General features: G+C 46.8%; 1 protein-coding gene across 11 annotated transcripts in view; it reads left to right on the top strand.

Moving 5' to 3' along the window:
- Positions 1-27,002, top strand: part of MTMR3 (myotubularin related protein 3) — a 1,591,444-nt gene that overhangs the window by 1,013,061 nt on the left and 551,381 nt on the right. For 6 of the 11 annotated variants that reach the window (XM_086943220.1, XM_086943217.1, XM_086943221.1 and 3 more), the window contains one exon: positions 9,964-10,159. In XM_086943220.1, coding sequence (XP_086799346.1) covers positions 9,964-10,159 — 196 coding nt within the window. Of the gene's footprint in view, positions 1-9,954; positions 10,160-27,002 lie in introns of all 11 variants that reach the window. The other 5 variants (XM_086943214.1, XM_086943219.1, XM_086943213.1 and 2 more) reach the window with 1 other exon arrangement.

Here is a 27,002-nt window from a genome sequence, read left to right as displayed (position 1 = left end):
TGCGGCGGCGAGCCAAGAGGCAGAAGGCGAAGCAAGAGGCAGAAGGGGTGGTCCGGTGCGGCCCGTCCTCCTCTAGGCGCAGGCCCAGCTTCCAACTACGTGGGCTTGGTGGCTAGGGGGTTCTCCCTATAGCAGGCCGCCATCCCCTTGTCTGTAGTGTGATCTGCCTCGGTACTGGCGCAGTCTAGCAGGTATTTGGTGTGCCCGAAAGAACTCCCGATAACAGGCCCGTAATATGTCGGCAGGCGCGGAGGGGAGTTGGAAAGCAGAAAGGGCTGCCCGCTTCCAGCCCGATTTACCGCACCTGTTCCCCTCACCACCCTGTGGTAATGTGTCGTCTCACCAGGCAGCACTCTACAGTGCACCACTGCGCTGCAAGTACAACCGCCTCATCAATCATCCGCTCAAGTGATCCCGGTGCAGTCTAGCATGCATCGGGTGTGCCTGAAATTGCTCCCGGCAGTCTGTGGAGGAGGTGGGGGTTGTTGGAGGTGGGGCCGCCGCTCCCAGCCCGATGCTCCGCATATTCGCCTCTCACCGCCCTGTATTAATGCATCATCTTTCAGCAGTCCAGCGTCCGCTGCTGATCTCCGGTGCTCGTTCTCTCAGACACCTTTCTGCCGGGAAGCTGTAGCCTTCACCTTCCGCAGTTGCGTCCCTCACCAATCTTGACTGATCACAGGCAGCAAGGGCCGCAGTCAGTCCCGAGTTGTGTGGGCTGTGAGAGCTGTGTTGGCTGTGAGAGCTGTGTGGGCTGTGTAAGAGCTGTGTGAGCTGTGTGTGAGCTGTGTGAGAGTTGTGTGTGAGCTGTGTGAGAGTTGTGTGTGAGCTGTGTGAGAGTTGTGTGTGAGCTGTGTGGGCTGTGTGGGCTGTGAGAGCTGTGTGGGCTGTGAGAGCTGTGTGGGCTGTGAGAGCTGTGTGGGCTGTGAGAGCTGTGTGGGCTGTGAGAGCTGTGTGGGCTGTGAGAGCTGTGTGGGCTGTGAGAGCTGTGGGCTGTGAGCTGTGTGAGCTGTGTGGGCTGTGGGGGCTGTGAGAGCTGTGAGAGCTGTGAGAGCTGTGGGGGCTGTTTGAGAGCTGCGTGGGCTGTTTGAGAGCTGCGTGGGCTGTTTGAGAGCTGCGTGGGCTGTTTGAGAGCTGCGTGGGCTGTTTGAGAGCTGCGTGGGCTGTTTGAGAGCTGCGTGGGCTGTTTGAGAGCTGCGTGGGCTGTTTGAGAGCTGCGTGGGCTGTTTGAGAGCTGGGTGGGCTGTTTGAGAGCTGCGTGGGCTGTTTGAGAGCTGCGTGGGCTGTTTGAGAGCTGCGTGGGCTGTTTGAGAGCTGTGTGGGCTGTTTGAGAGCTGTGTGGGCTGTTTGAGAGCTGTGTGGGCTGTTTGAGAGCTGTGTGGGCTGTTTGAGAGCTGTGTGGGCTGTTTGAGAGCTGTGTGGGCTGTTTGAGAGCTGTGTGGGCTGTTTGAGAGCTGTTTGAGAGCTGTGAGGACTGTGTGGGCTGTTTGAGAGCTGTGTGGGCTGTGAGAGCTGTGAGGGCTGTGTTTAGCTACCCACTCACCCATCCATACTCCTCCATCCACCTATTTCCCTGTGCATCCACCAATTAACACACCCTCACAACATCACCCACATTCACCAATCAATAACAAAACTAACAATTAAACAAAGCACTTAAAATGTGGACTCCAGAAGTTTGGTGATATGCCAAAAAGGCCCCCTGAATCTTGAGATAATATTCTAGAAGTAGCCCATAGAACTGAAGGCAGTACTTCAGGGTAGCCCTCAAAACTGGATGCAAAATACCAGAGTTGGCCCCCAGAACTGAGCACAAAACGTCACAGGTGATATCCAAATCTGGTCATCATACCACAAGAGCCACTCTCCAGAAGTAGACATATTACTCTGGATGTTGCTTCCTGAAATGGCCTAAGGAAGGGATTGGTCATTGCATAGTTATCCAACTACTGATCTATAAGTCCAAAAGCTGCCACAATGAACACACTAAGATTTGGGCCTATTGCCAAGAAGTCAGAGGGATTACCGGCGGGGATGGGGAGCCACCAAGTACTGGGGAATGGTGGCTCTGTGTGTGAGTGTGGCTCTGTGTCTGTGTGTGTGTGGCTCTGTGTCTGTGGCTCTGTGTGTGTGTGTGTGGCTCTGTGTAGATAGCTTTTTTGTAGGTGGCTGTGTGGGTGGCTCTGTCTGTGTGAGGGTGGCTCTGTGTAGGTGTAAATGCAATAGGTCATGCATTTGCCAGTGTTTATGCTATTTAAAGATTAAGCTATTGGCATTGTAAATAACAATGCCATTTATTTATGATAAAAAAAAAGTCATGAGCAATGCCGATTGCTCTACCCCTAATAATGCCGAGACCATTGCTTTGTAAATGCTTGTTGACTTTCTGTTTGTATTAGAGCCGGCATAAGGTTGGGGCCCTTTTTGGTCTTAAGCCTTGCCCCCCCAGCACCCTCTCTGACCTGGACATTCCCCGACACGGCCACATCTCCGAACACCTGAGAAACCTGCACTGGCTCCCCGTCAGCAAGAAAATCACGTTCCGACTCCTCACCCACGCACACAAAGCTCTCCACAACCAAGGCCCAAGATACCTCAACGACCGCCTGACCTTCTGCACTCCCACCCGCCAGCTGCGATCGACCAGCCACGCCCTCGCCGCCGTCCCCCGCATCTGACGAGCCACAACGGGAGGAAGATCCTTCTCCTACCTGGCTGCCAAGACGTGGAACTCCCTCCCCATCCACCTCCGCCTGACCCAAGACCACCTCTCCTTCAGGAAGCAACTCAAGACCTGGCTGTTCGAGCAGTAGCGGACCCCCCTCCCCCAAGCGCATTGAGACCCTCCGGGTGTGTAGCGCGCTATACAAATGTTTTGATTGATTGATTGATTGATTGATTGATTCACCTAGCGATTATTTTACGGTAGAAGCCAGAGTCTGTTTTGATGGGGGAGCAACCATGACCAGTGTTTCAACGTTCCCTGCTGGATCCCCATATGAGAGGGCTCCTGAAATTTACCAGTCAGAGTTGAGCAATCCCTTTTTTCAATTACTGATCTGCCTCCTGGCGAATTTGTGTCAGCTGTTCCCAAACACAGGACATTTCCTCAGAAAGAACACCCATTGCATTGTTTAGAGATGATAAGATGGTGCTGCTATTTCTAGGACGTTTAACAACCACATTAGATATTTCCACTTTTCTTTTACCCATCATGAAATAGTAAATCATAGTAACAAGTAGAGTGGGCCCCCGCAAAGTTCAGAGATACACTTGCCACCAAAAGCGGCAGGCAGATGTAAGGGGGCAAGAAATCAAATCAATTTGTAGCAACATCCGAGCCCATCAAAAGCTAGGGTGGGGAATACGAAGTGTAAAGAGCCATAGAACCTTAGGTGCCGAGCCGAGGGGAGTGGCCCTGTCCCACCTCTTACTGTCGCTTTTGGGCTCAGAACTGGCCCGCCCTTGGCCCAGGCTTCGCCGTGTCACGACCCGCGATGCAGGGTCAACATGTGCGCTATATAGCGCCTGCGGAAACACCAAGTGGCGGCTATTACAGGGCCCTCCTCCACAGCTTTCGGGTAGCTGGGACTCGTAGTGCGTCTGGAAACAGGAATGCTGGCACTGATTAAGGTTCCTGACCCCCATGTCGTCATTCATGGCAGCGATGAGGGCCTCCTTTGTACTGTGGTTGGGCCTGAATCTGGTTTGAGTCGTTTTGAGGAGGTTGTTGGCAGTGAAGTGGGTGGCTATGTGGTTATCATATTTTCTGTGACTTTTGCCTGATAGGGTAGCAGGAGATAGGCCAGTACTTGGCTAGAGTCGGATTCTACTGAGGGTTTTCTGAGGAGGGACGGTGGGTCTGTGGCATGTTTTCAGGCATCCAGGAAGGTGGTTGTGATTGCTTTGTTCGGGATCGGAGTGAGGTCTGCGCTGATGTGATCCAGTCCTTTGATAAAGACAGGGTGAGTGCAGAAGACAGAGGATGCTCCAGAATGTTTGGGCTGCATGGTCGTTGTAGTTGCTTGAGTGATGATGGTGGGCTAGGTAGGCTGTAAATGAAACATCAGAGAGGGCACCTGAACAATCAAATAGGCAGACAAACGAAAGAGGGGAGCAAATGCATTAACAAAATAAACATGAAAAGACTGCCTCAAGGGTTTAGTTGGCAAAGTATCTCACCATACTTCAAAGATGCTTACCAAGTCATCTAGGAGTCCTAGTGTATATGTATATATTTACCGCAATAAAGTTAATCAGACATATATAGAATCATCAATGTCATCATCCAAAGTTTTTTTTTTTTTTTATAAATCTTTTTATTAAACAATAAAAACAAAATTACATGAAATAACTCTCAGGTGAATGCCAGCAATTCAAATGCACAGGTTGCAATACCATACAGAATGAAATATTCCACATTTAATAGTTAGGGTCCATCGGATTCTTGCAGTGCGTCATCGAGGCCTGACACAGGCGGATCACAGATGTCACCCCGGTGACTATTCCATGCTCCCCAGATCCTACCCCATTTCCGTGGGCACCCTTGGGCCACATAGACTGACTTCTCCCTGAACATACACCAATCAAGGTCTTCCGACCACTTGGTGACCCGGGGTGGCTGGCTAGCTCCCAAAAGTTGGGCTATGTTACGCTTAGCCACCATGTACATCAACGTAACCCACTGTTTTTGGTACACACTCAAATCAGACGGTTCCCAAACGTTCAGCAGACATCTCCGAGCCTCCGGCTTCACCTCCACTCCCAACACCTCCCCCAACTCAGCATGTATTCCGGCCCAGTATGTCTGTACCATATCACAATGCGACAGTGTATGCATCAGGGTGCCCTCTTCTCCACACTCCCGCCTACAGACACCACTCTCAGCCCGCCCCATCGTACTAGGCGCGGCCCCGTAATATAAGATCTATGCAGGATCTTCAGCTTCACCAATCGGAGCTGCATCTGGATAGCCACTACCTTGGGGGAGGCCACTGCCTCAGTCCAGCCCTCATCATCTAACTCTAGCCCATCTGCACACCACTGAGCTCTAACCTTCAGCAGTGGGTCCTCGGAGTGATTGACCAGTTCGCGATAAATCAACGATATTGTCTTCTCCAGGATATGCCCATCTAGTACCCGGTCCTCCAGAGGGGAGGGCTCCGGGAGAACCGCACCTCTCGGTACGTTTGTAATTAAAGAATGCCTCACCTGCAAATAGCGGAAATATTCATTCTGATGTAAGTTATATTGTTTCACTAGGGACTCAAACGTATGAACAGCGCCTTTCCCCCAGATATCCCCAATCCTAGAAATGCCAATGAGATCCCACTTATCGAAGCCCTTGGTCTTCCACATACTACCTAACTTCTCAGAATTGAACAGAGGGGTGGCCAACGTAAGTCTACCCTCCCACCCTAGATATTTATTAGCCGGGTGCCATACCCGTATCACATGGGCAGTTGGACCAGTCAGGGGAAACTTACCAAGTCTAGAATATAAAGCTCTATCAATCATCCCTCCGGGGGCTTGACCCCGGTCCATGGCATAGCCCGGGTCTCCCGGAAACCCATAGACTATATGGTTCACTGCGGCCAACTGAGAGGCCCAATAGTACTTATGAATATCCGGGAGCCCAATCCCACCATCGTACCAAGGGAGGGTCAAATTTGCTGAAAGCTATACGAGCACTACCACCCCAGAGGAGCCGCCTCTGGAGGGCCTCTATCTCCCTGAAATAAGCTACGGGCACAGGGTCCATTGAGTTCTGTAATGCATACAAAAACCGAGAAAGCGTCATCATTTTAAACAAAACAGCCCTCCCGAGCAAAGAGAGAGGAAGGGACCTCCAGCATTCCACGTCTGCACTACACCTACTCAACGGAGCAGCCAGGTTATTCTCATAGCGCAACTTCGGATCGAGCGTAATATTGATACCCAGATACCGAAATCCAGTCGTCTCAATCCGCACAGGGCATAACCGCGGGACCACCGGAGGGTCCCCGACCACTACAAAAATCACCGACTTCGCCCAATTAATGACTAAGCCGGAATACCTGCCGAAGACAGCTAACACATCCAGGAAAGCCCCGAAGGACTCCTTAGGCCTAGTAAGGTAGAGCAACACATCATCGGCATATAACGAAATCTTGTCTTCCCAGTCGGAAGTCCACCGCAAGCCCCGGATTGATCTGTCCCATCGTACCCACGCAGCCAACGGTTCCATCGCGAGCGCGAAAAGCAGTGGGGACAGCGGGCATCCCTGCCTAGTTCCCCTTCCCAACTGAAAATTGTGAGACTTGCAGTTATTGACAATCACTCTAGCCAGGGGCTTAGTGTATAACAAGCGCACCCAACTAATAAACTCGCTTCCGAAGCCAAACTTTTCCAACACCGCAAATAAATACCGCCACTCCACCCGATCAAATGCCATCGAAGCGTCCAAGGAGACCAACACTGTCTGTTCAAGTATTTTCGAGACCCCACCCCCCCAAGGACCCCCTGCAACCGACGCAGATTCAGTGCCGTATTACGACGTGGCATAAAGCCAGACTGATCCGAATAAATTAAAGACGTGATCACCTTGACCAACCTAGTCGTCAGGAGCTTAGCCTATATCTTAGGCTCCACATTAAGGAGTGATATGGGCCTATAGGAGGAGCATTGCGTCTTAGGTTTGCCCGCTATATAGAGAACCACTACCTTAGCGATGCGCTGATCATAAGGGAGCTCACCGCACTCCTTACTTTCCATAAACATGGCGCGCACATAGGGAGCCAGTTTATTTGCACTCAACTTGTACAATTCGATAGGGATCCCATTCGGACCAGTCGCCTTACCAAATTTTATCTGCCTAATCGCTTGGGCAACTTCGTCTGTCAGCGCGGAATCAAGGAAACCTCTGTCATCCTCTGACAAACAAGTCATAGCAATGTCCCTAATCATCTCGCTATTTTCGGCCACTGTAAAGGCACTCCCCGCCGTATAAACCTTCTGGTAATAATCAGCAAACTCCTCTGCTACTGCCTGTGGATCCGTAAGCATCCGTGACTCCGACCCCTCCAATTCCAGCACCAACAAGGAGGTCCGCTCCCCACGTTCAAGCCAAGCAATCAACTTTCCGGCCTTATCCCCATGTTCATAAACATGGCTCTGGACCGCTGCATGACTCGCTACCGCCCTTCCCTAACCAGCACTCTATACTCCTCCTCACGGAGGCGCAGCTGATGATCAGCCGGCGCATGTATCGCAGTCACCTTCTCTTCCAAGTGCGCAATTTCCGCCTCCTTCCGAACCATTTCTGCTTGTGCCTTCTTTTTCTTCCGGGCCACCAGGGACAACACTTCCCCCTCGCCATGGTGTTATATGCTTCCCAAAGGGTTTGAGCGGAGCCTACCGATCCTGTATTCTCCCGAAAATAACAATCCGACATCCGAAGAACTTCTTTCTTAATGGCGGGATCCTTTAAATGCCACGCACTAAGGGGAGCAACCCTGCTAACCGCCGGCAACTCTAGGTCAAGGTACACCCACAACGGGGAATGATCAGAAATTCCTCTCCCGAGGTAACGCGCTTCCCGAATCTTAGGCGCCATCACCGCCGGAAGCAACACATAATCCAGCCTAGACAAGCTACCATGAGCCGCTAAGACATGGGTATAATGTGTGGCCGTCTGATTACATACACGCCAACTTTCAATCCGACCCAGTTCTGCCAGAAAGTTCGGCAACCATTTTTGTGATTGTCGAAGCACACAGGATGGACTACGATCCATTTCGCCATCCAAAACTGAATTGAAATCGCCGCCAATCACTATGTCGCCAAGAGGTAGAGCGAGGAAGACGTTGCCCAGATCACGATAGGTCTCGTTCTGCAGGCCAGGTGGCACGTACACCGACAATAGGACAACAGTCCAACCCCCAACCTGCCCAGATACCCCACATATCTACCCCTCTTATCAATCCAAGTGCCCTGCACAGACAACGGGAAGGAGTTCTTAACCAAAATCCCAACACCTCTGGAACCAGTAGTGAAGCCAGCATGCACCACTAACTTGCACCCACCCTTGTGAAGTGCCAAACATTTATTGCCAATTAAGTGGGTCTCCACTCTTGTAGAAGCACCACATCCGGAGAATGCCGTCTAATAAGCTGACTCACCATCCCTCTCTTAATCTTGTCCCCCAGGCCATTAACGTTCCAACTCAAAATTTTCATCCCCGACCCCTTAACCCTACGTGGTTCCGCACCCATGCAACACAAGTCTCGCTACAATGTCAGCACCTGAGAGAGAAGAATAAAAGAAACCACACTCACACCACAACACTCCCCACCCTGCACTCTGCATTCGCCAAACCCCAACTCCCAGTGTTCCTGTCGCCCCATAATCAAACTAAACTACTTTCTTAATATAGATGTGAGGAGGAGAACAGCACCCCCGACCCCCAACCCCTGTCCGGGTCAAACACGGTCTCAAATCCCACACCAGGAGAGTGTACACACTATCAATATTCCCGCCACCTCGCCACCTCCCCACCACCCCCACACCACAGTCTATGGCCGCAAACAAAATCACTGATCCTGTGCTCCTTCTTCATCCTTGCCACTGCGCCCTTGCGACTGTCTGTTTCGGAAGACCATCAACCCAGTCCGACGCCACCTCAGGATTGTCAAAAAACCAGACCTTTCCATGACCCTCAACTCGGAGCTCAGCAGGGAACATCATAGCATACTTGTATCCTTTGTCCAGAAGCAGCTGCTTAACTCCAAGAAAACTTTGCCGCTGTCTCTGTACTTTCTGGGTGAAGTCCGTATAGAAGTTAAGGGTTGAATTTTCAAACTTCAAAGGCCCCCTCGACCTGGAGGCCTGCAAAATCGCATCCCTGTCCCTGAAATTGAGGACCCTTACCATCATCGGTCGATGAGGGGTGCTCGGGCGCGGCTGCCCGCCAGGTACACTGTGCGCCCTCTCGACGGTAGAAAAGGTACTCAGGCCTTTAGGTTGCAGGTGATTCAAAATAATGTCTTCGACAAACAGGTCGGGGGGCCCGCCCCTCTGCTTTCTCCGGGACCCCCGTAAGACGTACATTGTTCCTCCGGGCCCTCCCTTCGAACTCCTCCAACTGGCGACTTGCAGCCTCTCCGGCTGCCTTCAAGCTCTGCACCTCCTGCTGTAGTTCCGACACATCATCAGTCAGGCTTGCCGTCTTAATATCCAGGGACTTCACCTTCTCACTCGTTTTAGTGAGGTCGGTCCGGATCAGATTGACCTCAATGGTCACCGTATCCAACTTATGGTCCAGCGACTCCATAGGTTTGCCTTTTAATATTACCGAAAATTATATACCAATTCATCACCCGGAGAGATTAAGTGATTTGCATAGAATCACAGGATGTTGTGTGGCACTGCCGGGACTTGAACTTGGATCCCCAGCTCTCGAGTCAGCAGCTTTGGCTGCTGTGCCACATCCTCTCTACTCCCATATTATCTGTTAGGGAGCTCTTTCCTTCTTCCGGACGATGATTGATTAAAACAGCTCTCTATTCATTACGTAGGCGAAACCGATGCATTACTAATGCTTGTTCCTTCTGCTTTTATGTTTTTTTTTTCCCTAATGCTTCTTCCCAGATCTCCCTCATTACTCATGTCAACATTTTGCCTGTTATTCCTCTATTTCATTTTTACTTGAAATTGTACATTCAGAATGTTTTCTATCTCCTTCCTTTTCCCTTCATCTCTGTTTCTCCTATTTTGTCACCTCTCCATCTTGTGGCTCAGTTGAGCTTACAATGCCTCTTATACTTCTAATGTTTCATATTTTTTCTAATTTGTCTGTCCTTTGTATCCAAACTTACTTTCCATCCCTACTGCCATGTGCCGTTACCTCTTTTAATTCTTTTGAACCTACTGTCTATTTTATTCTTCACCTCTTCATTGTGACTTTCTTTTTTTGAGTCTCTGCAGTTGGCTATCCGCACTGGAGAGCACCAAGTGGCTGCAACACCTCTCAGTGCTGCTGAAGTCTTCCTTGTTGGTGGTGCATGCTTTGGACAGGGACCGGAGACCTGTGTTGGTTCACTGCTCAGATGGGTGGGACCGCACCCCACAGATAACAGCACTGTCCAAACTACTGTTGGATCCATACTACAGGACAATAGAGGTTTGTTGAAAACTACATGAGGGTGGGGAAGTGGCGTGTGCAGTTGTAATGTGTGAAACCCTTATTGGGAAATAGGATTATTTATCTTGTAAATATTTATTTTTTTAAATATCTCAGTAATTGAAAGTGTTCAGTATCTGCGAGAAGCCCACATAAACAGTTAATCAGACCTCTGAAAATGTATTTTACTCTGTGTTAGAAAAATATGAGGTAGTGGGAGAGGCAGAGAGCCATAACACTACTTACCATGTTACTGTATTCTATGACATAGCAGTCAACACTGGCTCTTAAGTATCACTGCTGTCAATTTCAATTTAACAATCTATGTAGCCTACTGGAATTTGCTGCCCAGCAAGACCTGATTTTTCTCTTAAGGACCCACAAAGTTGAGATACTGGCTTAGACCAGACACACTCTCCTCAAAGCTTCCATCATCCTTCCGCTTGATAGAGGCATTTTCACTATATTTTCTAGGACATGAAAACATGAGTCTTCATTGCACTGCATCCTACACCTAGCTAGGATACACAGGGAAGCCTCATCACCAAGGTTGTCAGATTCTCCTTTACAAGGTTCAGTTTTTGCCTCCGTACTATGATTTCCTAACTCAGATCTAGAAATCCATGAACAATTGAGTCGCTTTTTACCTTTATCTCATTTCTTAGCTGCGTTCTTCAATACCTATGCTCAGTGTCTTTAATTACCCACTTTCTGCCTGCAGTACGTCCACAACTGTTACTTTCTCTTGGTAAGCAAATGTATTCACTTCACCTCAGACACCAGGTATCCTCTGTCTATTTCACAACCTTAGATTTTGGATCCTTCTGTCATCCCTGGAATCCTAATTTTTCCAGCGTTCACCTTGTTTTCATGGTTCTCGAATTTGAATTCTAAAAGGGACATTTTTCCCAACTGTCATTTGTTGATCCAGGTGTACAACACAGGTGAGTCTGTAGCAGTTGCCAATTTCACTGCAGTAATGTTGCCTTTCAGCCCCCTGAGTTGTGCTTGTTTTCCTTCTGTGGCATTCAGTTTGTGGAAAAGAGCAGTCATAGACTTGCAGTGTGTTTTAACTTCATCCAGGCTACAACTGGAACTCCATGGTTTGTACTCTCTCTTCTTCTCATGTGGACATATTTCACCCTTCTCTTGCCACCACTGCCTACTCTAGCAGGAATTACTCCTGGGTGCTAGTCCCACCTGGAAGGACATGTCGGTCTCATTGGCGCTCTGGTTCACTTTCTGGTCTGGCCACGTAGACCCAGACATCTTGCTCTGTGTGCCACCATGTTGCCCGTTCAAGAAAATGCATTACTCCGGCTTGCAGATCAGCCCCTCCAACTGCCTGTGCACAGTTCCCCACCTTAACATGCTGTGAAACGCCCAATTCAGGTGCATACTTGAGCTCCTGCTGTTGGAACATACCTTCAGATTAGAACCGAACCTCAGTTCCAGAAAGCAGCATCCATTGTGGAGTCTGGATAGATTTGCCCCATACATGTCCTTAGAAGGTCACACCAGTTATGTGTTTTTAGTACTAACTAGTACAGAAATGCGCTTTGATCTACCTGGCAGATTGTTTAATTTGCATCTCCTTGAGTTTTCATAAAAGTTCCTATAATTGTTCACAATGTAGTTTCAGTAACCAAGACTCGATAAAGTATGTTATCATTGCTTTTGATCTTTACAGTAGTTTTGTGCTGTCTTAAAATCAGGGTATTCCAACCTATGTATTTCCTAGTAAGTGTTTAGAAAAGAAACCATTTGAATAAACATCTTCAGAACAATTCTGAAATAAAATTGTTAAAATGTAAAAGGTTATTTTAATATGTTTTCTGAAACAAAGAATGTGGTCCAAACTTTCTGATTGCTAGACCTTCTGGCAACTCAGACTTAGTCGACACACCAACTGGAGACAGAGAATCCAGTGGACTGTTAACCACAAACCAACTGCACATTACGTGGGAATGGGGCATTCTGGACAACAAGCAGCCATGTGAGACTTTTATGATGTACATTAAAATCAAAATCCTATTCAAAGGCATTTAATGTGTGTGGTTGTGATAAAAAAACAAGAATGACAACAATGGCGGCTATCATGCAGATTATTAGAAAGAATTGCAACGTCTTAATGGTACTTTATAGTTTCCTGCATTAGTTCTCCACACCCCCCGTTCTTGCTTCAAAGTACGCTATGCAAGCTCCAAACTGACCCTGTACCATTTTCTTAGATGACCTTACCTTTCACCGATGTTCCTTGATGGAGTAATTGAGATACCAGTTCTTATAAAGAGAGCTAGCGTTCCAGCACACTGATGGGGCTGATCTGCCAGCCCTTCAGTCCTGCTTATGGCCTTTGGAAAGTGTTTACAATTCCTGTCTTTGCAGTTCAAATCTCTCGCCTCTCCGCTTCATGGAAGTGTGAAGGTTATTCTCCCTACCTAGGATACACAGGGAAGGTCCCCTTGTTTATATTGAGCTAAAATACTCTTTACAGATCGTTTTGAAAAGAACAAACCTCTTATTCACTGTTACTAAAAATAACAACCAATTTCCACCTTTTTACCGATACAATGATTGATATTTTGCATCCATGAGTTGTTTTATTAACTGAAACTCTCATAACTGTATCAACCAACAACTACCTGTCTTTGCCTTTGACTTTTGTCAATTTGTCCTATTTTTGGTTTTGGTTTGTTTACACATCTGGGGTCTTATGCTACTTTATTTCTCACAACACATTTCCGTGTAGTTTTACCAATTTAGATGGTTTGTTCATGGTTAAAAAGAATAGTACGGCCCATTCTTCCAAAGGAATCCGTCCACTGTTTTGTCTTCCATATACAGCTATAAAGCTGTCTGATGCTCCGTGTTTGGCAGTCAGTATAGAAAAGGTAATTAGGCTGCCCTGTCCACTTCATATGTCTCCTTGATAAGCTTACTTTATTTAAGTTGCCACTAGTGGCACACTGTTTGAAAGGTTGCTCTACTACCTTAAAGCGTCCTCATTCGAGACAGTGCACATTGGTCCAGTTCAACTACAGACACTGAAATCTGATTTCCTATTGGTAATAACTTTTACTCAAGGGTCTGTGAGCAGGATCTTTTTATCTGGTCTTGATGCTGTGTTTTACCCAGAAACAATTGGTTCCTCATACCTGCCCTTGCCTTCTAGCGAGATTTGTCAGCCTTCCACTTGGGTCTAGTCTGGTACTCCTCCAGTCTTCTTTATTATGCCTCACCAAAGAGAAGGAAAGCTATATAAACTGAACCCTAAGCATCTGGTATATTATTGCATTTACTGCAAGAGGTAGGAGCTCTTTGTCTATTCTGTTGTAATGAATAGGGTGTGCAGTAATGAAGTGCACATTTTCACTTTATGTTACTCTCTGCATTAAGATTTACTGTGCTTTGACCCCCAAAAGAATCACTTCTTTGTGCCATCCAGATCTTGCCTGCGTCTACTTTTCTCACCAGCGATGTCCCGGTATGTTTTGCCAGGCATCCAGGTAGTCTACCCTGCATACCTGTTACTAAATATTATTGCCTCACTGCACAGCAAGCAGTGACTACTATTTTGCCAGGGCTGTGTTAACCTTGGTTAATTACCATTAATCCATCCCAGGATCATTGAGTAACAATTGCCCACCATTCAGCTTCCAGCATTAGAAGTTTCTGAGAAGGGCATCAGAGCATCTTCTCCATCTGCAATTCAAATTCAACTAGGAGCGGAAGTATGCGTCTTGTACAAGGTTGAATAAGAATGACTGTTGAAATGGGAGTGACGGAGAACATGTCATACACAACGGGGGTGAGAGAGAGGACAAATGGCCCTGGTCATATCCTCCCTATGTTAAACTATAAACACAAAAAGATAACCAGGTGAAGGTAATTTTTATCAAATGGCAGTTCCAGTAAGGAGAATCAAATGAGATTTTGCAGTAGACACCGCACCCACAACTTGTCTTGCCATGCTTCCTCATAGGCTCCTATTCCCTCCCCGGTAGGTGAATTCGGATGTGGTGGACTCATCCAATCATGGGAGTTCTTATATAAATCACAACTGGATAATAGCAGGGATCCAGGTATATAAAAATATCTTAGTGTATACCCCAGAGATTACCTTTTAATTATTGAGTACCCTAGATATGGTTAAAATCAAAACATGGCAGGTGTCTGATGAATAATTATTACACAACTACCCTTACAATAATGGCAACATGTTTCGCCCTTTTGCAAATGCCGATTCGGCTGAGGCCTTAGTCAGGGTTGTTTGCCTCCATGCCGAGCTACTCAATTGTGTCATGCAGATTGGATGAGGCCTAATGCTTTCACCTACTTGTAGTCTCGTCTTGGAGATGAAACCTGTAATCAAGCTATAGAGGGAATAAATGGGTATGTTGGACCATATTGGGACTTACATTTTTATTCTAAGGACCATACCATTCAAAGACTTTATCATGCTGCAATCGTATGGAGGATATTAGGTCAATGGTAGAAAGTCACTGTAGAAATACTGGCTATTTTCTGTGAATGAATCGTGCAAAACTGCAAATCCACTACACAACACGTGGGCATGTCATTCACTTCTGATGCGTGCAATCTATTCATAGCATTAGTCTAACTTTAGGTTGGTTCTGATCATTTACCAGCAGATCAGGGAAACACTACCCTGTAGTCACATTCTTTTGATAGAAAAGTATAAAAACAGAAAAGTACAGGAATCATTTTCCAAAACACACTCAATCTCCTTATTGGGGCTTTTTATTTTGGTAGAAGTGAGTAGGGCATCTGTAATGTTATGGTTACTTTGCTGTTATAGCATATTAATGCCTGTTAGCGTGGAGATGCTTTTTAGCCTTCTCATTATGTATAAAAAGTGCATTGGTCGTTAATGCTTACCCGACCCTACGGTAGAGTCTACCCTTCTTAATTGCTTTGAAAACATGGGTAATAGGTCCCAGGACCCTACTTACTTCGTCATCCTACGGTATGAGCCTCATAATAATCAGTACTCCTTCCAAATATAATGAAATTCCGCTCAAATGCTGTTCCTCTGGAGCTTAAAACACCCATTACAGTGTACTCTATAATGTGTTTCTCTATTCAAGTAATAGCAGTGCTTTGGGTATACCGCAAGATTTTTCATTTACCTAGATCCCTGCTATTATCCAGTTGTGATTTATATAAGAACTCTCATGATTGTTTGAGTCTTCCACTGTGGTATTCACCTGCCGAGGTGCGGATAGGCGCCTATATTGAAGCATGCCACGACAAGTTGTGGGTGAGGTGTCTAATATAATAATCTCTTTTGATTCTCCTTACGGGAACTATAATTTGATTTTAAAAAAATAACCTTCACCTGGTCTCCTTATTAGTCTTCTTGTGTTTTATAGTGAGGAAGAACATACCTTACCAGTCCTGTTTGAAATGTAATGAAAAGTGCCTGTGATCGAAACATCATTGGGATTTGTATTCTCTTTATACCTCAAGACTACAAGGAATCCTCTTGCTCTGCATGCAAAGCATGCAGGAATGAAATGACCATTGGGTGCAGGAGGAAGCATCCCTAGGCCCATTACACAATGTAGTATCAAGACCCATCGCAGCCACTCTTTGACCTGAAAAGGTTTGAGGGCAAAGCCTCGGAGTAGGATAGATCTTCTGGACTGGCAGTGACAGGCGCAGGGCAGCCTCAGCACCATTTCCTCGGATTGTTCCAATGTGCAGCAGGAAGGAAAGTTTGGTGCAAAGTCTGCACCATGGGCATAGACCACCATGAGCACAGTCAGACCACCACCTACCCGAGAAAACTGACCCTGTAATGTTTGGCCTTAAAAACACCTGTGTACGGCTGCCCAGGACCATTCTTGATGTAGTTTAGTATTGAGCCCTGAGACTCAGCCAAATAAGGCTCTAACACTGAACTGTGGACCTAGAGACAACTTAGCGCCAAGAGCAAGCATCATCTGCATAGAGACTTCGAGACAAGGACGCTGAACTGCAAGCTGAATAGACACCAAGCAAGCCCTGATCCAACATTCTCTGTGCTAAAATCTGCTCTGAAAAATCACTTGAATCTGGGCTCTACGTTAAGCTAGCCTCGTGTGCTCACAGAGCTACCAGAGTATCTCAGAGGTGAAACAGAGTAGACTTTAGGTTCATCCCACTTCTAAATAGACCTTGGCCTGCTCGCTAGACCCACAGGAGTATGACCCCCACTCCCTTGAAGGAAAGGATCCTTGCCCTTCGAGTAAGTCATTTCTAAGGAACTTGATGGATACCTAATACAAAGACAGGACAATTTGGGTCTAGTCCAGGGATTCCGCCACTAGAACCTCAACCACCACCTCCGGGCAAAGGCTACCAGTCACTGCCCGGGTCAAATCACCACAGGAGTCCCACAACGTACTCTGACTCTGACCACAATAGTCAGGGTGACAACCAGGACTCCTTTGGCTTGCCACTGCCACCACACAAGGGAAATAATCCATGGGAAGACTAGAACGCTGACCCTCAGGATAGCTGCAGTTTGTAGCTTTTCCCTGTAAAGCCATCACTCTGGATAACACTGCAGCACATCATGCTGGCATTCAGCAGGCAGCTCCATCCGATGAGGTCAAGCTCCACGTGGTCAAAGAGGAGGAGTTCATTTCCTGCCAATGCTTCAGAAGCTTGACCAGGTGTGCGGCAGAGAGCTTCAAGGAGCCATTGAAGACCAAAATCATCAGTCCTAGGATAGAGAACTTTCATTGAGGACCGTATCCACATCAAGGGTCATGTGTCTTCTGATTCTCTAGTCATGCATATGGCTCGGAAAAGAGCCGTTGTGCAAGGCACATTCTATGCACCGCATCCAGACAAAGAGAGACTGAAGTTCGATGCTGCTGCAGTAGGGGTAGCAATACAATGATGTATCACTAACTCACTGGGTTTTCTCCTTTCTCTCAAGGTAGGATAAGAACCATTGGGAGAAAATGGAATACGTTGAGCATCTTCTGGCCTTCCACAGAAAGCATGGTAGAGAACTGCTGTAAGAAGGCAAAACAGTCTCGAAAGCCACCACTTACCATTGTGATTCGATACAGGCATGCATGGCTAAGGGTATTTGGGTCCCCCTTCTTTATTAGTCCCTCAGGTTGAGTCCATGATGTAGAAAATCATGAAGGATACGGATACCACAAAGACCACAGGCACACTCCAGATCCAGCCAGCAAAATGATATTCAAGATGTTAGCACTACACCAAATTCATCAAGCAGACTCTGTGCCATCAACTTTCAATGGGGAAACAACCTTTACAACGCAATATTTACAACGTACTACCATTACAACGCAACATCCCTTACATCGCATGCCATTACAACGCAACCATTACAATGCATGACACTACAACGCATGCCATTACAACGCATGCCATTACAACGCATGCCATTACAGCGCAGTCATTACAACGCATACCATTACAACGCATACCATTACAATGCGTAGTACCCTTACACTATCCAACACTTACCCTACTGTTGCACCCCCTGGAGTTAGAATAGTAATTTTACCCCTACACTATCCAACACTTACCCTACTGTTGCACCCCCTGGAGTTAGAATAGTAAATTTTACCGCTATACTATCCAATACATACCATACATGCAATGTAAGGGTATGTGTTGTAAAGGTAGAAAGGTAGTATGCATTGTAATGGAATGCGTTGTAAAGGTAGTTTTCAGACAATTCATTGTAATGCATGCATTGTAATGGAATGCGTTGTAAAGGATGTTGCGTTGTAAAGGCATGCGTTGTAAAAGTATGCGTTGTAACGTCATACAACCCTTTCAAAGTGCCTATTTTCAAGCTCCAAGATGTGCAACATAGACATTTCCTCAGACCCAGGATTGGGAAAGATAGTTTATATGCAAGGTCCTCCCCTGCTGCCTCAAATGAGTGTCTTCTGCCTTCTCTAATAGCATGCTGGTGGTAGCACTTTTCTCCATCACAAAGAATCCTGTTTTGTCTTAGTTCGACAATAGTTTGCTTAAGACTAACTGAGTACAAGCTTGCGTAGAATTCAACACAAATCTTTGAACATTCTGCATATTATAATTTCAGTTCCCCCCAAGTCGACTCCTCAGCTAATCCAAGTAATTCATTACATAACACGCAGTCTTGAACTCAGGGCTCACAAGAGTATTTCCTTTTAAGTATAAAGTGTTTACTTTAGAGCAAATGCTATATTGTGAAGGCAGACCCTCAAACATCAGTTAGTCTAATCTCCTCTTTCTGGTCTCCAGGGCCTTATGTGTCATCATACGCTCAAATGCCATTCTACTCATGGGACACATCAAAAATGCCTAGAAGAACAGTGGTCCTAGAGACTGGAGCAAGCCAATGCGATGAACATTGCTTCTGTCAATTCCTACTGTAGTAATAGGAGATGAAGGTTAGAGTGCCTTTCAATCTAGTTTGAGTAGTTAAAAAAAGTATTCCATTTAAAAACTAATGATGTCAAAGGAGGGTCTGTCATCAGATTACCATCCCCTGCAACAGCAAATCTCTAGCTTTTCCCAGTTTTACAATCAACAATATCATAAGCTACATTTAACCACTCCCTCCCACTTCCCCCAACAAGCTTCTAAAAAAAAATGCATACAGAAAAACAAAACTTATTTAAATCTATTTTATCTAATCCTTGTATCACTTGGTGTTACTCTTTTCTCTTGTCACCACCCCATTTATCCTGAAAAGAAACATAAACACAATACTTTACGTAATGCTTCAGCCACATAGAGGTTCCTCTTTTCAGATGGCATGTGCTTCACCATTAGTTTATTTGATGAACATTGTCCCTTTTCTGTCACATCTGTTCCAACTTCTTGTAAATCCACTTCCCCCTCTACCTTCCACAGACCTTCTATACTTCACCCAGTTGCCCAACACATCTACCTACTTTTTCACTTCCTTTTTGATTTTTTGGAACAGTATATATTAATGCACTCCACATAGCTGGGCAGTTTCTCACATACTCACTCCCCTGCAGTCAAGATGACTACAAGTCAGTCCACGCTTTGTCTTATCACAACTTAAATTTGCCTTGATTTTTAAAAATTTCCTTCCTGACACTTCTATTACCATTTCTGCTCACTATCTCCTCCATCCTACTTTTCAGCAGCAATGGAGACTTTAGTACTAGCACATCACCATTGAATCAATTAAAAAAGAAACACTCCACTGTTTTTCATTGTAATATGACCACAACATCCCTCTAAGAACCTTCCTCTGGCACCCATTTTGTATTAGCCATCTGCACACAATCCTTTAGTAAGCTGTTTTTCTATTGTGCCTTCCCATTGGCTTTAATTAAAGACAATGTTTTCAGAAGCTTTAACTGCACCTTATGGAGGAAGTCCTCCATCTCTTCCAGGGCGAATTTAATCCCATTATCCAGAATGAATTGTTTCAGTATCAGTTGCTTCTACAATTCACTATAAAAAAAGATCCCCCATAACCCCTCCCATAAACTTCACTGTTAACCACTTAGCAAAATAGTCCTCCTTCAGCTGAAGATATTGCTCATTAGCTGGGAAACTCCGAATGGGTCTCACATTGCCTTATTCTAATGTAAATAAGGGCTGGTCAGGCACTTGCACATCTGACAAGGGATATCTCCTGATATCTTGGACTTTAGTACTTCTTCAGGACTTGACACTCTTCTACCAGACGGTCCATTCTAGGCCGCCAAAATATGTCTCTTGTCTTCACCTTGATATTCTCCCTCCTTAAATGACCCGAATTTGCTAGCTTTATTTATTTTTCCCTAGGTCTACTGGTGTGCACACTCCTGCTACTTCTAGAAGCTTTACCTTCACACACCCGCCCCCCCAATAATCTCTCACATTACAGACCTTAAGTTTCTCCTAATAAGAGGCCTCCCCCTACAATTGTTCCTTGTCGGAAGCTGTCTCTGTATGTACTATTCCAAAATTTGGTATAGTCTGCACAGATCCAGTGGAACCCTAAAGGTAGGCAGATGTAAAAGTAGATAGCACCTTACATACTTTTTGTGGTAGTGCGGGCGAGCAGTAAGGCTTTATCAGAGGGTAGTATTAAGCATTTGTTGTACACACTCAGACAAGAAATGATGCCACATACTCAAAGACTGAACTCAGACCAATTTGTTTGTATCAGAAATATTATTTAGTTATTTTATTTCTAGAACCAAGCCAAGCCTGGTGCAAGTAAGTGAAATAATTGTTTGCAAAATCTAATGCAGTGATTTACAGTTGAATGCAGGTTCAAATGCAGTTGGTTGAATTACAGGAAATTCAACAGTCTGAAATTACTTTTCAGTTACTTTACAGATTACTGTGCATGTTACTTTTTAGATTATTTTTTAAGTTACTTTTGCTAATTAGTGTGATGCGCCTAGATATCACAATGAGACCTTTTTTGGGACAAAAGTTAAGTAATTCACTTTTAGTACATTTGCAGTTTTTCAATGTGTCATACACACCAACTCCACACTAAGAACATTTTTCAAGGAAAAAGAAAAAGCAGTCCATGCAGTCCTATGGAAGGAAATGAAGTTAATGATTTGCAGGTAAGTACCTATTTGTGGGAGTTGGTATTCTGGGGTTAGAACCAGGGTTCTCCCAGGGTCAAGAATGCACTCTCAGCACACCCTCAGCGTTTGTAGGGCGGCTGGGTGCTGAGGCTCACTGTTATCCAATGGGGGAAAGGGGGCCTCCAGTTGATGGCTGCTCACGAGCGGGCCACAAGGTTGTGGGAGCAAAGCTCCTGGTGTTAGGCTCAGGGCAAAGGGGTATCAGAGTTATCAAGCAAAGTACACCTGCAACAGCGCAGGGTGCTGTTCTGGCGTTGGGTGCCCTGTTTTCAGTGGGATTCTCCGGTTGCAACAAAGACTGCAGGCTCGGGATGAAGATCTTCTGGAGGTGACCACCGTTTGGCGAGGTATGTTGGGATGCCCGGGGATTCTGGGGCACTGTTAGTTGGCAAAAAAAAAAGTGACCCTAAGTTGGGTGACGTTCCCTAGTCACAGCTAGGTCCCACTAAATGGGTTGTAGAGTTAGTTTCTGTTTAGAAATGCCAATCTTTCAAAAACAAATCCAAAGTTTTCATATTCCAAGTTATTTTATTCTTTATCTTTGTTTCATTATCTCAACTTCAAATAAATTCGCAAAAAACCATCAATGGCTTCCAGCCTTATATCTGAAGTTTAACTCTACAACCCATTTAGTGGGACCTAGCTGTGACTAGGGGACGTCAACCAACTTAGGGTCATGCTTTTTTTGCTATATTCCAGTACTCCTCGACGGAGAGTACACCCTAGAGCACGCAACAGCTGATGAACTCAAGTAAAACTCAGTGTGCAAGCGTTACACAACTTTTTTGGCACTGTTAGTTGGGCCACCCAAGGCCGTGGGACTTCTGGTGCAGGGGTGTCTTTTGGTCTTCAGTTTTCTTACCCGCTCCTGTCGCGGTCGGGGATATCCTCCAGAAAGGGGCTGCAGTCGTCGATTGGAGATTCGAAGCAGGTCAGAGATTACTAGATCTCAGGTCAGGATCGCTGGGGAGACCTCCTCTTGGGGTTGGGCCACTCAAACTCTGGCTTTGGGCGTCGGGTGCGGAGTGGTGCAGACATGTGGATTATTCCAGAGCCAGAGTCTGTGGGTGAGCAATTCCAGTGCTCACAGGGGACAGTCTTGTTTTTGGAAGGCAGGGCAGGTCCTTCGGGTTCTTGAGGGCTGCTGGCTGCAGGATGCACCAGGATTTCGCTGGTACAGGTTCGATGTGCAGACAGGCCGGTAGGGCTGGGGCCAAGGCAGTGGGCGTCGTCCTCTTCTTAGTTCAGCACAGCTTCTTTGGTCCATTTACTGTTCTGGTCGGTTCTTGTCTGAGGGGGCAAGGTTCAAGTTGCCCCTAAATACTAGATTTAGGGGCGTCACAGGTAAGTAAAGGTCAGGACCAATGGGTCCTTTCCTTGGGGTGGGTACACCCCCTATTATGCCACCCTCCAGTGGGAGGGGGTCATATGCCTCATTCGGGTTGGCTGGGTCCCCCATCTGCAAGATTGCAGGGACTGAGAGTTGTGCTTCACCTTGCCTCCCCCACCTGAGGGGTGGGGTTGGCAAAGGTGGGCACATCCCCCTTCCTCACTTGGTTTTCTCACCGATTCTTCCTCCGAAAGTGTGGGTCAGAACTGGTGGGGGCCAGGTGCCGGAAGCAGCAAAGGCCTGGGGTAGCTCACAAAGGCGGCAAGCCTTTGAAGCTTCCCCTTCCTGGACCCTGCCCATCCTGGGGAAGGAGGCTTGGCACCTCGTCCCAGAAAGTGCATTGTTTTAGACCCTCTAGAGCTGCAGCCTCTCGACCCAGGGGTCCAGAAACATGTCTAGCAGCTGGCAAGCAGGCAGACATGGCACTGAGTGCATTTTTTTTTTAAATCCCACACTCTCAACCCTGTGGGTTTAATGTGCTGAGAAGTTGGATACCAAACTTTTGAGTAAAGTCATTATGGTGCTCTGGAATTCGTAATGACAAACTCCCAGCACCATATACTCTTAGTGGCATTACTGCACTTACAATGTCTAAAAATTGGTTTAGACACTATATGGGTCCTGGGCTCATGCACTTGTACCCTCACCACTTGTATAGTGCACCCAGCTAGAGGGGTGGCTGTCCTATGCCAGGGCAGTGGGTTGTAGGCATGGCACAAAGGGATGTGTGCCATGTCCACTCTTCACTTTGTTTTGCTCCAAAACATGCAGCCTGCAATGGCAGTATATGTGTGCAAAGGTACAGGGCCTCTAAGGGTGGCACAATAAGTGCTGCAGCCCTTAGAGGCCTTCCCTGACCACACTGCCATTGGTACCTATGGTTCCACTTACAACAGACTGACATGTGGCCAAAGAGTGCCAATTGGATTTGTCTTAATGCAGTTTAGGGAAAGAACATAGGCCCTGGGTACCTGGTTGACAGGAACCCAGGGGACACCTAGTAAGTACATCAACAGGGTGGCAACAAAGTGGGGGCAACCATGCAAAAAGAGGGCACTTTCTTACAATTCTTAATTGTGGACACCTGAGCATTCCTATTGGCTTTGTCCACTCCTTTCTGTAAAGTGCCTTTTCTGTAACACTCATTGCAACAATCCTGTCGTCGTTTGCAGTATCTTTCAATCTTACCACTTTTAACATCAAAATCAGATGCCCTGTTCTTTACTTGAGGCAAGTATTTGAGGTGCTGGGTTTTTAGGGACCCGGTGGTGCCAGGGGTAACACCCGGGGACCTCTGAGTTCTCCCTGTTCTGGACCACAGAAACACGGAGTCTTCTAGTTGAAGTCAGAGATCGAGTTTTATTGGCTGCAACCAAGTAACATGTGTCCTAGAAGTACGGCAGCACGGGCCGTAAGTTCTCAGGAGACTGTTCGTTTTTACAGAACCAGCCTTCTCCTTATATACATAAATAACAGCTGTAGGCAAGAATTCTTGAGTTTATGATATGGCTATACACATATTTTTGTAACAATACAAAGAGCGAAGTCATGCTGGTCAGCACATATTTTAGATGTCCAGTTTGTGATGGATTACTCTGCCAGATCCAGAATTCCCATCAGATATCGATGTAACACCAGTAAGGTCGGGCACCCTCCCATCATAAAACGGGTCATAAACAAAAAGCATGGACAGGTGTATGTGTATGGAAAACATGGTCTGTATGTAGTGAATGGTTTATGACATGTTGTGCCTAGATGATATCTTGTTCGGCCACTGGGCGAGGAGCTGCCAAAACAGGTTTGGCTGGAGGCAGTGGAGTCAGCTTCGGCCAGGTCATGGGGATGTCAGCTACGGCGGACGTGTCCTTTCAGATCAAACTCGGTCTTAATCGATTGACTATATGAGGGCAAGCCGTAAGATGGATGCCGTTTACAAAATGGAGTCTGAGGGTTCAGGACGGAAGCTACGATTTAAGGGTGTCAGCATCACTCAATTGTGACGCAAATGCATAGGGATAACGTCCTAATCATTACCGGTCCGTAGATACCAAATTCGTCATGGTACGACGATATTTTGAACACAAGTGTTGGACCCCGGAGCCGGTGTTACAGCAGGCGCCGAAATTACAGTACCACAGACCCACCTTTTGCCCTCATATTAGGCAATAACTCATGCTAATCTGAGTCCAAATCAGTATTGATGAATTCATGGAGATGCTGCTGTAGCATCATTCTGTTGCTCAATTCGTCCCTTGATACAGGCTTCCTTACACATGAAGTGGCGCAGAGGCCACATATTGCAGGAGCGCACTGTACAAACAGGCAGAACATAAACAGAACGGCTAAGATCATCCCGATGAAGATCAGAGTTTTCCATCCCCAGGCAGAGATCAGTTCCCAAAACCACCCTAGCGAGGACCAGTCCCCTTTCTCTAAGTGAAGGGAATCAGAGATTTTGTGCAATTTGGAGATGGCCTGATATACTGTTGGAGCATTATCGGGGATGAAAATGCAACAACTAGACTGGATTACTCTACATACACCACCACGGTCTGCAAGTATGACATCTAGGGCAACCCTGTTCTGAAGGGTCATAAGTCGATCCGACTGAAGCTCAGCTGTCCGGTTTCTAAGGGCACCGGCCGTTTCAGTCACGGCGGATTCAACTATTCTCGTTAATTGTCGAATGTTCCTGCTGTTCACCATGGGCCCCCAAAATGGCAGAAAACCCTTTGCGAAGTCTCCAAACTCCTGACCCGCAGTGTCGTCTTGACTCACGACACCCCTAACTGTCCTTGTCCGATGGTAATCTGCCCCGGCCGTGTAGGTGGGTGGCAGCAGAAACGAGATAAAACATGTGCCCGAGAAGTCAGGGGGCAACCATGTGTAGGCTTTGTCATGGCAGATGAAATAGGTGCCTTTAGCCGCCAAGAATGGAGGGGAAGTTCGGGAGGCAAACACATATGTTTCCGTACATGTGCTCTTCCCCAACTGCGCTTTGGGATCCCTGCCAATACCTTGCAGACATAAGTGACCTCGGTGGGGTACTATCCAGACTGGGGAGGATTTCTTTGTTTTCTGGCTTTTATTCAAAGAGATCCCGGATTTAGTCACATTCCAGCGACTGTAGGGAGCAAGTTCATCTTTAGGAATCATTTCATACGTGTCAACATCCCTACTCATATTTCTTATCCCTACCACTAGTGCCTTGTTGCTGGAATCGCTCTCCGTGGAACGGGGCGGGTATGGTTCTAGGGCGAACAGGAACATGGTCTGGAAAGCCCACATAGAACCGTAATAGCTGAATGGTAGGATGAAGTAAAGGATGCCCTTATCTGCAGTGTGTGGCATGAGACCGCATATCCAACAATTAGTAGTGTTCATCACAGACTGGTGCTGGTGTAGGAGTTGGACAAATGAGTTGTTTACGAATTCTAGTCTTCTGGCAGACTTGTGTTCAGGTAGAGGGTGAAAGGAGTGTAAAGAAACAGTTGGAGGAGGTGTGGATTGAGTGTTGTTTACAAAGGTGATTTGAAACGTGGATAAGGTGTAACCAATCAAGAACGTCATTATGCTACATATCATCAAAATACATATTGTCAGGAACTTCTTCCTGGCCATCACAGTACATATTCTTCTTTTAAAGTTCATGTCTTTAGCAGGTCTCTCTACCCTCGGAAACTCCATCCTCTGGTTGCTGCCCGCGGTGGGAGGTTGCTTCTGCCAAGATGTGCGCTCTGTTCCCTCAGATCGACCAGAACCGTTGACCTAGGCGTCCCCGGCTGCACTCCTCAGACTTCAACCGCGGCCCTAGCAGCAGAACCGGATGGCGGTTCGAAAATAAAAAATGAGCTAGTTCCCTGGGCGAGAGAGCTGTGAGAATCAAAAATAGTTGATGGGGAAAAAGGGGGAAAAAGTATCAGGTTAGTTATGTCAGTTCCTTGGTCTTGACCTCAGATTATATCGTTCTTTTCCAGGTACGGCGTGATCTTCAAACAATGTTTCAGGTTCTGTAGTGTCCAACTGCATCGACGGTGGCACAGATCCTTGCAAAATACAATCGCTCTCTTTGTCGGTACCAGTTCCCTTTAATCGTGCATCGCTGAAGGGGACAAAACGAGGTATGAACTCAGTTTCGGAGTCAGCGACTCCTTGCCGGACCCATCGGTCATATGGAAGGGGGAGCGGGACCCTTTTACAGTGGGCGCCGTGCACCCAATGTTTCTTCCCGTGGACACGTACTGCAGAGCGGGTAGACGGCAAAACCTGGAAAGGTCCGGTCCAGCGAGGCTCCTCGTTCTTTGTTCGTCTGAAGTTCCGAACCAGGATCCAGGGGCCAGGTTCGATGGAGTGGCCTGGATCGTCGGACACCGGTGGAGAGGAGCTGTGGACCTGTTGATGTAAAGCATGCAGTTTAGTTGTCAGTTCATGTAAATAGTCAAACCGTGCAGGGTACTCTATTTCCTTGAGCTTTCTGGGCCTCGGTACTCCCCATATATTTGCTGGGCGCCCGAACACGATCTCGTGTGGGCTGAGTCCTAATCTGGAGTGGACAATCATCCTGGTAGACAGGAGTGCTAAAGGCAGGGCGTCTGGCCACTTGAGGCCTGTGCTGGCTTGGATCTTGGCCAGTTTCAATTTTAACGTGCCATTATAGCACTCTACCAATCCTGCCGATTGGGGGTGATTCGCAGCGTGAAATTTTTGGTGGATGCCTAGACACTCACACACTCTCTTCATCACTCGTCCCACAAATTCACTTCCATTATCACTCCAGACAAGTCTAGGCATGCCGAATCTGGGGAAGAATTCCTTGACAAGGGCTTTGGCCGTTGAC

The sequence above is a fragment of the Lissotriton vulgaris genome, chromosome 11 (assembly GCF_964263255.1).
Source record: "Lissotriton vulgaris chromosome 11, aLisVul1.2, whole genome shotgun sequence".
NCBI lineage: Eukaryota > Metazoa > Chordata > Amphibia > Caudata > Salamandridae > Lissotriton > Lissotriton vulgaris.
Note: the sequence above shows the minus strand (reverse complement) of the source record. Positions and strands in the feature narration are given on the sequence as shown.